At 35.4% G+C, this 15,837-nt stretch overlaps 1 protein-coding gene across 3 annotated transcripts in view; it reads left to right on the top strand.

Annotated features, from left to right (window-relative positions):
- Positions 1-15,456, top strand: part of PHF14 (PHD finger protein 14) — a 157,645-nt gene extending 142,189 nt beyond the window's left edge. Inside the window, exon 18 of one of the 3 annotated variants that reach the window (XM_027723217.2) lies at positions 14,633-15,456. In XM_027723217.2, the coding sequence (XP_027579018.1) occupies positions 14,633-14,707 (75 nt within the window). In that variant the 3' untranslated portion in view covers positions 14,708-15,456. The remainder of the gene's footprint in view (positions 1-14,632) is intronic. The other 2 variants (XM_027723215.2, XM_027723216.2) reach the window with 2 other exon arrangements.
- The last annotated feature ends 381 nt before the right edge of the window (positions 15,457-15,837 follow it).

Raw genomic sequence — 15,837 nt, 5'->3', positions numbered from 1 at the left:
ATCTTTTTTTAAGATTATGGTTTTTATATACGCTGAATTTTTGGTCAGCCATCTCAAGAGACCTCAGAATAACACAGTACTTCAGCCCAAACAGCTGCGTACATACAAGATGAGAACCTGCTTTAACTGGTAGGTTCCACTGCTTTCTGTTTCAGAATAAGAAAGATGCCATATGAGGATATGTCTGTGTCAAAGTATGGGGTCATACCTGTTGGAAATCAGGCACTTATTTAGGCCAGCACATCCAGTTGGCTTTTGGCTATAAAGACCCATGCTAGCGACTTCACATTCGCAGCGCATCTTTCAAAGAATTGGCTTCTAGTATAGTGTGGAACAAGTTTGTCAGACAAAAACTGCATTAGTATAGTTGCATATAGCAGGGGCTTTTCTCACTGTGGTAAATTCTCAGTATCTTCTGTTGCAAGAAAGTAGGGACATCAGATGAATTGATTTCATTACAAGTCAGCTTTTTGTGCTTTGAAACAGAAGTACTGAGAAGTATTTGGTTGTTTTCATTCCTTCGTAAACCACAGGAGCCTGCCTACGTTGCATGAAGTATGATGTCTTTATGGCAGATGGAGCAGGCACACTGACTGCTAGTATCTGATGCTTTTCAAACATACATCAATACTTCTGAGGCAAGCAAACTTGAGGATCATATAATCTGGTGACTGCTGAATTCCAGCAGGAGAATTCACAACTTCAGAATGTTTTCTGAGGAGCTTGCTTCACATCTTCCAGCACCGAAAAGCTTCATTAAGGAAGGCTACCACTTGTCAGAAATAAAGTCATGTTGCTCTTTTCATATTAGCATTCCAGTTAGCTGTAAGTGCATAGCTTAGAAATTTCAGCAAGTCAGCCAATCTTGCATTTGAAAATGGTATTACAGTGGAAGCAGTCAGGAGGGATATACATGGGTTTTCTGAAGTGCAAGTTTCTTATACTGCATATCCTTGACTGTGCATCTCAGAGAGTGTGAGAAAAATTGTTAACTGCTGAGCATCTACTGCTTGGTTTTGAAGGGCTTGATAGATCACTGATTCATAAACGTTAATGTAGAAAGGAGGAGGCTGATGCACAAGCCAAGCTATTGAAGAGATCTGTCCTTTCATTTATTTGGACAGGCGTGACATTTTTTTGTTAATTGACTCTTCTCATCCTTTCCTGCCATGGGTTATGAAATCATATGCCCTGAGGAAATGAAATTCAATTATGCATTTAATATTTTTGGATTAGTAGGGCACATGCATCTGGCATGGTGAAAGCAAGATGATTTTATATATATAAGTTAGTTAGAAAATTTATCTCACTTGATATAAATATGACCACAACCTGCTATATTCCTCAGAAAATCCACAACATTTGGGAAAAAAGCTGCTATTATTGCTGTTAAAATCTGTTACATTAAGAGTATAGAAATTTGGCAGAAAATGAACACCCTTGCTTTCCAGCTAGTCCTCAGAGATCAGAGGGGCTGGATATGACACATCTCATGGCATATGTCATGGAAATCCCTTCACCACATATTTCATGGCATATCTCATGGTTATAGGCCTCATTCCTGTGGAATCTAAATCTTTTTCAGAGTTATGAAACATTAATGTGATGGAAGTTCTAACATATTTTAAAGTTTGGCTTATGAAAGTGATGACAAAAATATGTCACTTTTTCCAAATAGGTGGTGGTTGTCTGGTTGGAACATAGTCCCAAAACATGTTTGTAATTCTTCAGGGAGAGAGACTGGTGCTTGTTTCAGTTTTTCCACTTTAAATGTAAAAATTAGAGGAAAAATTATGTTGACAATTTTAAAAAAGTCAGATCTTTCCTTTCTAGAGAAACCTGCTCAGTTCCCCACCTTGAATATATCTCTAAGGGGTATTATTATAAGGGTAACCTTGTGCTTATATCAAGAGAAGATGTCTTCCTCCTTTCTGCACATTTTTTTACCTCTACTGGCCTAACTTTGTAATATCATGTATGAACAGTATCCTTATAGTTTGTGAAAAAATGTAGAAATTATTAAAGAACAAATTTACCTTTCTGTGGAGAAGTCTGTAAAACTCACGAGTTTGAAAGAAACTATGGTAAGAACATGTTTGCTTCACAAATTGTAGAAATTTTTAATTTGGGTACATACCGTTTTCTTTTTACTTCTTCTACTCAAGACATGTTAAAGCCAAACACCTCTATGAATAGATACTAGTTTGACTAGGATAAAAAGCTTTGTGAAACTGCATATTGTGATGGGAATATCTTAGTGGTATACGTTCATCATGTTTAAGTTGCCTAAAGATTGTTGGGTTTGTATTTTTTATTTAAATCCCCGGTGAATCTCACTGTGCTGACAGGAAGTCTGACATTATATTCACAAGCAATGAGCAGCAATGTTATATTGCCTTTGAGATATCAATGGACTCATAGCTTCTACCAGGAGGACATGAGGATGCTGGTTTTCTGGCCCTTTCTTGCCAGGACATATAGACAGCAAGCTGCTCACATCCACCAGTGTCTGTCATTTGGATATTGTCCAAGCGCTTCCTGGGTTAATCAGTTCAAGAAAGAAAAAACCAAAGTAGCAATGTGCATTGACTAGGAAATTATTGTTTTCTGTGGCAGTAAAGTATGAATAAGGTTTTTCTGAATGGGCTCCTGTCTGCTGTGGGATGGCTGTTTAAGGTACACATGGGTGCTTTCACCTAAGAGGAGATAATACCTGCTAAAGGAAGCCCTCGCTGAATAGGGTGGCTTATACACTTATGGGCTGCACCATTAATACCTAGTGCTGTAATAACCTACAAATCTGAGCTATTCAAGTACAATCGATTATTGTGCCTTCCAGTATAATGCCTATTCCTCTTCTTCTTGTCAGACTTGAGTCACATCTTGATATATGAGAACCATATCCCGCCATAGCTAGTGCTTCATGCTGGTTTCTATGGAGCCATTTGTGGGTTAAATGTCTCAGTTAATGAGAAGCTGACTGTGTGGGATTGGAGTACCACCTGAATTAGATTTCTAATACAATACATTTCCAGGCATTCTCTTTCAGTATTTTCACAACACTTCAGTCTATATTAAGGTGGAAATTGGATTAAAAGGACAAAGCGTGAAGTCATTTGCTGAAGCAAACAGAGTGTTAGTGCCAAATTTTGTGTAAAAGGATGCTGCTGAAAGGACCGCGTGTCTCTCTTCTAATCCGCAGAGAATCCCTCTGCCTCTGAGTTTAAGGACTTCATTTCCAAATACAATGCACAGGGGGTACATAAACCCCTGTTAAACAGGTCATTTTGTGCATTCATCTCTTGTTTGTTTATGGTATTAAAAATGTTGTTTTCAGCCTGGAACAATCCCATTCGCGTAGAAATCACTTTGTAAATTTAAATACTGTAATAGTGACAGCTCTGTTCAGAGCAAGTATTTTAACATGTTGGGTGATAGTAATAGCTATCTTCCTGAAATTAAAGTTTTAAATATATGAAAGAAAATTCTACCTTTTATTTTTTTCAAAATTCATTATATGTAGAGACAATTCTCACAATATCTGAAAATGCCAATTAATGTAGGAAGAGTAAGATCCACGATTTGTTGTCTGCCAAAATAGACGTCACTTGTTGTATTTTCTTTACAGTCATATATAGTTAATAATCATATTTAAAAATTACTTTGGCAGAATAAGTAGTAAAGTTACATTTTTCATTTCCAAATTTAAATTCTGATTTAAATGGATGTGCTATAGTCTTCTATGGTTCTTAATGTGTTGGTTGTCTAAGGTACATCCAGATGAGAGGAAGCAGCAAATGAATTGTCTCAAATACTAAGTGATATTTGCCATAGGAGAACACAAGCCTGTTTTTTCTACATAACCTTTTATTAAATATACTACATGTTTGGTTTGGTTTTGTGCGTATAAAGGAGACATGTCCTAAGCTTATCTTAAATCATCAGTAAACAGAAAATAATGAAATAGCTACTGGCAGTTACTTCTTAGAATTGTGATATCCAGTTCCTGGAACTCCTGTATATGCAGAAAGAGAAAGAATAAAAACAGGCAAATAGATTGCAACTAAGTAAAATGAATGAATATGTAAGTTTTTCCTTGATGTTTTTAGGTAACGCTGATAGTTACAAGACTAACTGTTGTGCAAGAGCAGAGGGCAGCAACTACCAGACATCTCTGTTGGGCCATAGCTGACCCTGCGTAAGGTGCTATTACACTTTTTCTAGAGGTAGTTGAGTGGCAGCACTAAGATTTCTGGAAAAGATAGCCCTCTGAAAATAGCCTCAACTTCCTCTTAAATACGCATAATTTAAATGCCCTGCTTGATCGAGGGGCTGTTTAAATGCAGTATTCAATTCCGGAGGAGCCTTGTTCTACAGTATATTTCATACATAGCCCCAGTAAATGGTACTGTTCAGTTCAGTAATCAGATGAGTTGAATGTAATGATGCATGTATACAAGTTTACAAGTTGTGGCTCTTAATGGTTGTGAAGAATATTATGTCTTGGTAGCACTGTGATACAATGTAATGGGAGACAAAAAAACCTTCTGAGTGAGTAGTCATCTGAGGGATGGAGTTTAGTGAGCTTCAAAAGGAGTTTCAGTGAATGATATTAAGTTACTTCAGTGTTTTAAGGGAAAAGTACATAAACAACAATTTATAATGTGAGCTCTGTAATGAGCTCTTCTAGCATAAACATGCAAAACACTGATTAGTTATAGCCAAATTTCACTAGCTTTGGAAATCTTCTAAAGTATAGCTTTTCAGTAATTGAATCACGTCAAAGTATTTTTTTCTCCCACTCTTCTAACAAAGTTATGCATGATTGGTTGGAGGGCGGGCAGAGATGAGAAGCAAGCGGTTGACAAACCAAAAGATGACTTTGATGTGGTACAGTTTGAAACAGTAACTTCTAAATTTATCACAAAGAAATGCACGGTGAACCTGAAAGGGGTCCTGTTTGTGGTGACTACCAGCACCACGATGAGGTCTGTAAGTTAATTTGATTCTAAGCTTCTGAAAGGCATCTAATCTTTTCAACTAATCTTTTTTTTTTTTTCCAAAGTATATAAATATTGTTAGATACCAAGTTTTGGAAGGATATCAGAGTATGTTTGAAAGCAGATGTTGCTTTTACAGGACAGGTTTTTGGAAAGTTCCTTTTGATGATATTTGGAACATGAAATGGTTACACATCACATTATTTCCAGTTGAAAGAGTTTCATCAGATTCTAACTTCAAAAAATTACAGACGCAACATCACTATCATGACAAATTACCCAAACATTCCTGAATTAAATAACCTTTGGCTTTAGATCCTCACTTGGAAATGCAAAGATGAGTGGAGTTTGAAGAGAACTCAACCTACTGTAAAACCTAATACTTTTTTTTTTTTTTAAATTTAGAAGCTGATCAGCCTGAAACTATTAAAACCTTGCTATATTAAATTTTACAATTTTGATTCCAAATTAACAATGTGTTTATTACCAACTGATACACCCTTGGTGCTTCAAAGACAGCTGATTTGATCTATTGTATGAAACAGGACTGACTGTTCAGGCATCATTACAGGGTCAGAACAGTAAGAGCTACCTTCAAATACAGCAATGAAAATATAAAAAAACCAATTAAATAAAATTTTATATTTTTTGTAAAGTATAAAAATATAAAATCTACAAGCCCTCCTTTGCCATCAAACCAAATGAAGTCCAATGTCTAAGTCCATAGATTTCTTGTCTTGTTAGATTTCAGGTCCATAGACAAATAGATGAAAGGAACCATTCTGTGAATCATTATGCAATTCTATATTATCAGATTAAAGGTATGTTTATACGACTTGGAAAGGAATGATTTTGGCTTCTGTGTAGGTCTTCAGTGCATGTGTTAATTCAGAGTAAATGAATTATAACAGTAGGGAAGGTGTAGGTCTTCCATGAGAGATTGTACTTGGCCTGCTAATATCAAACTATGGATCTGATCCTGGCCTCAAATGCTCTTTTTTTTTTAATACATTTTGAAGTTTGCCTAGTTATAGTTGTTGGATTCTGGGTTTAAATAGCTGTATATGTGTTTGAGGGGACCTACTGAAAGGAATTGTAGTTTTTGGCTTTTTTAAAAAAGCAAAAGTCTTTTCAATCACTAATTTCTTCATCAGTAGCACAGATTCTATTTGCTCTCACACTCTATTCTCCATCTACTTCTGCAGCTTTGTTCATTTCTGTCTGTTTTGTTGGCAACTTCATGGATTGCTACTAATGATAGGAATTCAGTATTACAACAAATATAAAGTCTTTTTTTTACAGCATTAAGTTATATGACATTTTGAAAAATAGGTGACTAAATAAAGGCCTTTGCTGTTTAGACTCCTATGTCATCATAGTAACTCCACTGAAAGATCTGTCTTTTACATCTTGAGCCTGAGCAGAATTTCACGGCTGTACTCGGATGAAATGTTCTGATGAAATAAGAAGAAAAAAGCTTTCTCAATTCTTACCTGTCACATTATAGTAATATTTTCATGAATTCCAAAGTTAATAAATTTAAAATACTGCAGTAGACTTTTTCCAATTAAATGAGCATTTTCTTTTGTCAAAAGGAAAGAAAGAACTTTGATTATGCTTTTTACAGTAATTTAATTAAGCATTTCTTGTAAGTTCATTCCAGTATCTATCATGGCTCACTAAAGTTGAAATTCAGTATAGAATGGTAGATTAATTGCCCTTTGTCTTAGGTGAAATAAGAATCCTAAATATGCAGAGTCATGAAATTTAACTGTGTTCCTCAATTGCTTATTCAATGCTTTGGAAACCTGAATCAAGAAGAGGGCCAAAGGTTGTTAAATGTAGCGAATAACACAGATTTTGAAGTTTACTTAATGAACCGAGTGTTTATTACTATGAAATAAATGCACCATTTAAAGAATTATGGTGGAAATGTAAAACATTAAAACTCTAATTAATTTTGGTCAGAAGCAAGCAATGCACTCATTTTTCCTAAACATTTTCATTAGGGTCTAGATTTTCTCTGTTATTGAGAAAAATTTATTCCTTTCATATGGTAGTACTATCTTTTTCCATTAAAAATATGTCCTTCAATAATGTTTACAGTGATGTCTTTCAGCTGCCTTCAACTTTGAGCAGTATGTCTCGATAGCAGCTTCAGAAGCATTTTGCTATAACTCAGTTTTTCTTGCTTTTCTATTTAATGTTGTTAATCATTTTGGAAGCAGAATGTTCAGACCTCTTGATTAAAGGCTTTCTATAGCCAAACTTATTTGTGAAAACAGTTAAAGCGTGAAAAAAATCTTCAGCTATCATTTAGTAACTACCAAGATACATGTATAGCCTAACAATTGAGCACTTAAAAATTAAACTTTTACTTGTTGGGGTTTTTTTAATTAAATAGTACTTAGAGCTATTAATTCCTTATTGTTGGGCTGAACACCTTTTGTTCTCATGTAACTATTGGAAGAAGAAGATATTTTATTTCTTAGTATAAAGAATATAAAAATAAATTTTACTTCTTATAGTTTAGTAAATGTATAGTGTAAATAGGGCTGGAGTATAACCACAAATATTTAATATCATCTTGATTAGAATATGCATTTCTAGGCTATGGAATATTATTCTGTGGTAGTATTATGAATATATATATAAAGTGGAATTTTCTGTTTTAAATTTACAATTTATAAAAATTAAGATATTGCCACATAAATAGAAAATGCTATTGTGGTTTCCATATATGTGTTTATATATGCACAGATGTGAATATTATCATTGAGGGATAAATTTGCCTTAGAAAGGATCTTATTCAGGACAGTGTCAGACTTGAAAGCTTGAAAACTGATGCAAGTGTGCACTCTGAGACCAGACTGGAAATTAAGGAGGCCTGTCCCATATAGGCAGAGAACAGTCCTGTTAAAGTTGCTTTTCATCTCTTTCTTAGTTGATATTTCACGTTTGTGATATCTAAGCATTTATAGGTGCAGTCTAATGTTCATAAGCCTGAACCTTCAAAGACTCAAATTGTTAAAGAGGAAACATTTTCCTCTACTTTCTTCAAGGAGAACCAGCTGAACTTGTAAAACAATGGTTGGGTTTCAAGCACCACCTGCCCTGAAGAGGATCCCAACTGTAGTGGCAGTCAGCCAAAAGGGCCACTCAGTGGAATGGTTGCCTCCTAAAAAGGAGAGGAACAGATGGAAGATTTGGAATCTGGCATGAAATTCCACTTCTGTACTAAGCATTAAATGAAACTTGACTGTAAGGGCTCTTGCAATGGTACATTTATCTGTATAATCAGAATTAGCAACGAGGAAATAGAAAATACAGAACACTGACAAACATTTCAAAAAGACTTTCAAGTTCTTGTATCAGTGCAAGTTAAAGGAAAAAGTTTGTGATAAACATGCAGCTGCTTGTAGCTTAAGAGGAGCTTTAGAGTAAAAGTAGTTCTGCTGGTCTTGCATTGCCACCTAGAGCACAGTGCCATGTACTGCTTGGGGAAGGAAACAGTCAAACGTTGCTCTTTTCACTGGACAAATTGAGGTGGAGAGCTGCTTCCAGTTAATTCATGTCGGCTTTGCTTACATTGTAGTGGTTAGTCCCTTCAAAGCCTGCAGTTTTTAATGGAACAGATCAACAGAGATTTTGTTGTAGGACTTTGGTGAGCTTTGACAGTAAGAATTACTGGAGATGCGCATTAAAAGGTACAACTGTCAACTTGCCAGTGGTCCCAGAGGGGGCGTTTTCTTGATGGCTGCTTCAGAATACTTCATGAAACAAATGTCAAACATAGTGACAAGGCTGTCACTATGAAAATGATCCATGTAGCAAGGGTCTCCTTTTCCTTGGAAACAAGCATCTGCCTTATCACTGCAGAGCTGCGGTGACAGAAAACTGTCATCTATCACAAGAAATTTATATTTGCTTCTAATATCCATTGGTAAAGAACTGTTCCATTTGTACTCTTTATTCTTGCACCACTCTTCATTATAAGGATTGTCAGTAAGGCATTTGAAAAGGATAGCATAGACTTTGGAAGAAAAATAACTTTTGAATATTACTGTTGGATGCTTACCTTTTGCCCATTTAACAGAGAGGCTACTTTAACCCCCAATTTTTGCCTGACACTGATTTTCCTCCAAATTTGGCCTATGACTTTGGAAAGCTAGACTTTATGTACACAGACAAAAGCTCTCATAGTTAATAAATTTCTTTTTTCCTGATATATTTTTTAAGAGTATTGAAAGTATTTTTACCTACTTCCAACTGGTATTTTCCTAGCTCGATTCTGTGAGGCAGGAGATGAAATAACTTGGAGGAACACCCTCACTGGAGCTTAGTATGTTAGTCATATTACAGCTTTTTTAGGTTAAGATACTATAGAAAATAATAGTATCAGAATTAGTCTTGAGTGTTTTTGAGATTATATTTCTAAGTTATATGATAGCATAGAGAACCCTTTAGCCATTCCTCATTATAGCAGGACATTTTTGTGTTTTGCATATTTTCTTATTATTCAGATGATCCTTGACATCATCCTGTAATATATAGCTGTTTATTAAGTTTAGAATATGGGTTGCAGTTTGCAAAACACACAAGGGCAAGTCTACTTTATTAAGTATACATTTGTAATGCAGCTCTAGAAATTACAGGTACGGTGTAACGGACAAATCTGTGAATTGGTGCATTTCCCAGCACAGTTAATTGAGGTGTGATCTGTTCTACTTGCAAAATAGTGTCAGATTTCCTGCAGAGCTAAGAATTGTCTAATTCACTGTCGTCTTCTAGATTTCATGTCATTAAGTAATGGAGTAAAAAGGAATTCTCAGACATTCTGAATGAAATTGGTTAGAGGGGCAAAAAGAGAAAGGGATATTCAAAAGCCTATTTCTTGGCTTTTTTCCCCCTTTTTAGTCCAGAATTTGTCTATGGGGGAATATTCTGGAATAATTACTCAAAATAAACTTTACATATCAGACCCATTATTCTCTGGTCAGGGCAATATTTGTAGTTGACCTTAAACATGCCTTTAAAAGGGATGAAGTTATGTGACAGTCTCTCTCAACTGTCAGCTAAAAACTTTCAGAAATAGGATCTTAAAAGTCAGATTCTTACCTTTGGTTTTGGCAGCTAAAGATATCTAAATATTGAAGTATTCTCATTAACTTCAGCAAAGCTATTGAATGCTCAATACTTAAACACGTGTTTAGGTGGCAGATTGTAGGGTCTTGGTTCTAAATTCTTGGCCCTGTTCTGTTGCTGTGACCCATAAATGCACAGCTACCAAGTACAGACTAAGCAGTTTGAAGGAAGCAATGCCCACAAGGCGTTTGGAGACATGCATAGAGCACCCAAAGAATCCAGTACTTTTCCAAAAGGAGGAATGCCAGGGCAAAGGATGTAGGAAAACTGATGTGGAAGGTCCATTGCTCCGTCAGCATCAGATGAGGATGCAGATGAGTCATCCAGTCTTCAGTGGCTTAAGGAGCTCCTGAGCTGACATTTCAGTTCAGTGCTGGGTTTAACAGCACTTTGTAATGCCCTTTGTGCTTTTCCTTATCACTGTTGGTTTTGTAAATCTGGAATAATGTCAATTCCAGGCTAGTAAACTTTATTCATTTCAATATAAAAATAATCTTTGGGCTGTTAAGTGTGCTTTTTCAGTAAGAGTAATAGTACAGTTCTGAGGGATTCACTTCCCTTGGCTACTCTTACAAGTCAGCATTTCTGCGCTGAGGCATCTTTTAGGTGAGTGTATTCACTGTATAATATTTGAGTCTGTGGTTGCCTGTAGTCAGAAAAGATACTGAGACAAGTTTGGTTTTTGGTATCTGACGGCAAGAACTACTTTGAAAGTTTGATTTGTGACATCTACTAGCAAAAACTACTTTAATTTTAGGATTTTTAGAATGCAGGCATTAGATGTTAGAGTCACAGACATCTGGAAGCAAAATAAATGACAATGTAAAATAGAGATGTGAGGTATTAATAGAAATAATGCGAACTGAATTTCTGTCAACAGAAACCAGAATTCAGTATTTCATCTTCTGTGCAGCCACTGGTAATAGAAACACTGACATCATGGATGGTTTTTTACTGATAACATGAAAATAAAGAGGTTTTCCTTTGCTATCCATCAGAATTAAAAGCATTATAATGATAATGATAGGTGTTAATTACTAAAACAAATATATTAAATATATTTAATCTGCAGTCTGTTTGGCATAATTTCTGTATAATTAGGCTATGTAGACTATGTAGCTGAAAATTCAAACATTATTAATGACATCGGAAACTCCAACTATTTCAGTAATCTGTGTGCAATCATTGGGCTGCTTCTTGGACTACTAAAAAAAAAAAAGATAAAGCATTTCATAGAAATTTGGCATTGTCAGCAAACTGAAAGAATAGTGAGTCTTTACATCTTGTGGTATGGTTAATATGTGCTCTAAATTGCCAGTTCAGATCTTTCCCAAGCATACTGGCAGTGATATTTTACTTCTTATAATTTGTAGGAGTTCATGTCCCAAATTTTTGTGACAATTTTCCATCATTAGTAAGTTTGCCATTCTAAGACCTCCTGCTGTCACTTGTTTTCTGGCAGAAAGTTGCATGAGTGCCAAAACTGGTGGTTCATGCTTGCCAGTATCCTCTGAAAATCCTTTCTGCCATCTTGACTGTTGTTCATGTGGTTGTGCACAGGTCTGGGAACTGATCTGGCTTAAGGTGTATCTGACAAAGTTTTCTCACTGTGATAATTCATACGATGAGAAGGATCAAACACCATTACTCTGCTCTTTGCACAGCAGTCACTTCTGCTCAGAGATACCACACTTCGATTGCTGTTTCAAAATGAGATGTGAGTTTCTGTTCTTGGAAAACAGAGATGAAGTAAAAGCACCTGTAAAAAATTAGGATGTCATATGTGGAGCATGGTTTAGTACAATGCTGGTCAGAAAGTTTTTGTGCATAAAAATACAAAAATTACAAAGTATCAGTCAAGTATCTGGATGACTTGTGTGTGGAAATCTGCCCACATAAATCAAATTTATGCCCTGCTGGTAGATTTTACCTGTTTGAATATGTTTTACTTAGTTTAAGCAACAGGAGACCAACAAAGGAAAGAGTATTAGTTCTGCAAAATATACCAAAGCAGATGCTTCCATTTTGAGTATTCACACCGAGCAACTCCTGGAGTTGCCATCACCACTCAGCCATCATTTCTGCATCTCAGATACGCTGATCACTGCAGCTGCTGCTGTAACCTGGGAAATCTGCCAGAGCACAAGCATGACCTTTTGAGCACAGAATTAAAACATTTCAAGTCTACACAAAGCCAGAAGATTCTGTTAAAAAAAAACCTCTTTCACTAGATAAAACCTTTTGTTGTCCTCAAAAAACAGTCTCAGGAAGCTGATGTTCAGTGTTGAACCTAATGCGCCTTCACCCTCTTGTGGCCCTCAGTGGAGGTAGGACTCTGTTGTCTTTGAAATTTCTGCATGCTCTGTATGTTAGGAGAGGAAGCCCTAAGCATTATGTCAAGTGTTCTGGGAAAAAAAAAAGATAGTATAGGATTTATATTCCCTGCATGAGGGAGCACAAGTCAGGACATTGGAATAATATCAGGTTGTGTTCTAGGGATGTGGGTTAGTTGGCATTGAGGTCAGTTGGGATACAACTTCTGTAGGAACCTTCAGAAATGTGCAGATTTGCTGTTTTTTATTAAGAAGTTCTTCGTTAAATAACCTGCTGTTTTTCTATAGCAGCCAGAAGTTTCTGTGGGTGTTTTTTTATACCATTTATTCTTTTGTCACTTGTAAGCAGTACGTCTAAGCTTAGTTACACCTCACTCCTTTGTAGTTTCCCATTCTACCCTGCTTGTGTTTTCTTTTGAAGTTTGACGTCTGTATATGGACTATACATTACACTCTCTTGAATATATTCTACACTTCTAATTTCAGTGAACCAGCAGTCTTTGGTTTCACACACACGCACAGACTTGTTTCTCACCTAAACCAAAAGAGCCACAGGGCTCTCTACATGTTTTAAAGGTAATTGAAGAGATGACAGTCCAGAAAGATAAGAAAAAATGCTTTTAGCCTTTAGTGGTCAGTCACGTAAATATTTCTCACTGCCTGGCCTGCCCCCAGAAGGGGGAGGGTTTAAAGGCAGAATGGCTTAGAGTATCTGCTTCTTTAATAGAACAACTAGCTTTTCCATTTTATTTTAGTTCTGTGTAACATATTACAAGACCACTTTTTTTAAATGAGATCTTCCATATTTTGTGCTGCCTATGTGAGATTCCTATGTTTTCTACTTCTAAAATTTTATTATAGTGCTGCCCATGTGATCTTCCAATATGTTTTCTGCCTCTAAAACTTTATTATAGTCATTCCTACAAAGCATGCTTTAATGGTGAAAAAAGGACTAGGATGTAAAAAGATAAAATTATTTTCCTACAAGAATGACTATTTTCCTACAAGAATGCTGTTTTAAATCAGGATACTACACCCTGGGTTCCTGGGTCCCATCTAGTGTCCCTGGTGTTTCCTATCTCTCAGCTGTCGACTTGGAATGAGTGGTGTTATGGCAGCCAGGATGCTTCTTCATTCCCAAATGTCAGTTCATTTCTTGTGTATTGAAACATGGAAGATTCTCTGTAAATTGAATTAAAATGCAGGTAGGAAAACCGGACGTACTTTGAAATTGTGATAAGGACTCTTCCTGATGCAGCAGGTTGCAAGTCGCCTTATAAAACAGTTTTCTCAGTCTTCCATAATTTATACTTTGGAGGTCATGATTTTGTACTGGACACAAAATAGTATCCATTCCTATGGAAACGGGCATTATGATGTCACTTCATTTTTTCAGTGAGATCCAGAGGAACCTGTAGTGAGTTATGAGCCCTACTCTTGGAGCTGAAGCTGTAGAATATTGTAAGCCTGCTGCTGCCTGACATGCTCATGTTTCCTATTTTAGACCTGACTGATCTTCAGATAACATATGGTGGTACAAGTAATTGGAAAATTGGCAGACCTGTCAAGAAAATATGCTAGATGGGACAAAAATACGATGTTGCAGCACATAAAGTGTCTCTGAAGTTAAATTTATTGTCTTTTATCAAATGGTGAAGTAAACGTATCTCAAAAAAAGTATCTCAAAAAAATGAAACATTTTTCAATGGCAGATGCTTTTCAGAAGTAATTTTTAGTACAATGATGAAAGTTCTTGCATTCAAAAGTAATTTAGTGGAAACCTCTGGTCAAGAACAAAGGAAAGGTGTATAATACTGTCTGCTGCAGATGTTTGAAAATCTTGTCATCTCTGTGTGGTTTAGTAATTTCTTTATGTAACCATCCAGTAAATTGGTCAGTAAAATATTTACTCATTAAATTATTCTTCTGCTATAAATAGGTGATTAGACTTGTTTAAACTTCTTATCATTTTTATTTTAACTCTTGAGCAAAATTAAGCACTTGAATAAATGACATTTTTTGCTCATTTGTATGCTTGTTGGTCAGACAAAAGATGGCAAAAGTCTTTACAGAATTCTATACATCTGCATAAGTAGAAAAGGTGTACTTCTTCAATAAGTTGATTAATGTTCATGTTTTCATTTTCTTTTACAGGAAGATGAAAATGAAGCTGAAGCAGAAAATCCATCTCAGGAGCTGAATTTGGAGCAGAAAAAGTCAAAAAAATAGGAGATTGCTGTCTTGTTTTAAATATTTGCAAGTTGTGTAACAGTGATTATAGTTTCTCATTGTAAAATTAACAAAAAAAGTTCTCAATAAAGTCATTGAAAATTAAATTCATGGTTCACTGGGGAATTAATTAAGTAGCTCCTGGTGATATTTTTGATTGCATTAAAAGCTGAATTATCAGAACTGAGTACCATACCAATAAAATTCTGAAAGCTTTTTGAACACGTTATGGAAAGCTGATGGGTTATTCATCACTAATAGCATTTACTCAGAAAACAGGGCAATTTTATATTTTAGTCTACAAAGAAATGTTATCCTTAAAGGATAGTTATAACTCAGGCATATTTTGGTATTTCTGAGCAAGAGTTTTTATTCTTAAAAGTTAGATAAATATGTTCTACTAAATGAGTTCTGAAATTTCTTACGATCAGTGATTAAAATAAATGTTTCTGAGGACTAGGTGGAGGCAAGGATTTTTTTATATGTATAGTATGTTTTCAGAAATAATGAGTTTTACTTTTGTATCATAGGATTTTTAGTTGGTTTCTTGTTGCATTATAATTTTCTTTATGTAAACCTTTTCCATCTTTACGTGATCATTGTCTTTTAATGAATATCAAGCTTTCATCTTGATTAGGCCATCCTACCCAGGTCTAATTCCTTCATGCTAATCTTTACATTCCAGCAAAATTAAATAACTTGTCACTGTGTCATTAGATTTTCAAGTGAGTAATAAATATCTAAAATAACTTTTCTTCCTATAGTCCTAATTTTGTTTTGCAATTTACTTCTGCTTTTTAGCCTGTGCAGATCAGTTAATGGGAAGGTTAGTACAAGAAAATCAGAGGTAGATTTATAGCCCAATAGTTTCACAGATTGCAATGAAGAAACAAAAAATCTCACTGATTGTTTTAGGATTAAGACAACACTCACCGGTGTTCCATGAGTGAAGTTTATCTTGCTCCAGAAAAAATTAATTGTATTTAATTGAAAAAGTTAACCTCTTTTCCCACTCTTCTATATTTTTACTGTTATTCTGTGTACTGAGTGTTAGATTGTAAATAGTATTCACCCTGAAGTTTATCCTGTTTGTGTAAATTATAGTTTCAGATATTTTAAAAACAACATGC

The sequence above is a fragment of the Pipra filicauda genome, unplaced genomic scaffold (assembly GCF_003945595.2).
Source record: "Pipra filicauda isolate LSUMZ 115617 unplaced genomic scaffold, ASM394559v2 scaffold66_size7647185_pilon, whole genome shotgun sequence".
Taxonomy (NCBI): Eukaryota; Metazoa; Chordata; class Aves; order Passeriformes; family Pipridae; genus Pipra; species Pipra filicauda.
This window is presented reverse-complemented; position numbering and strand designations above follow the sequence as displayed.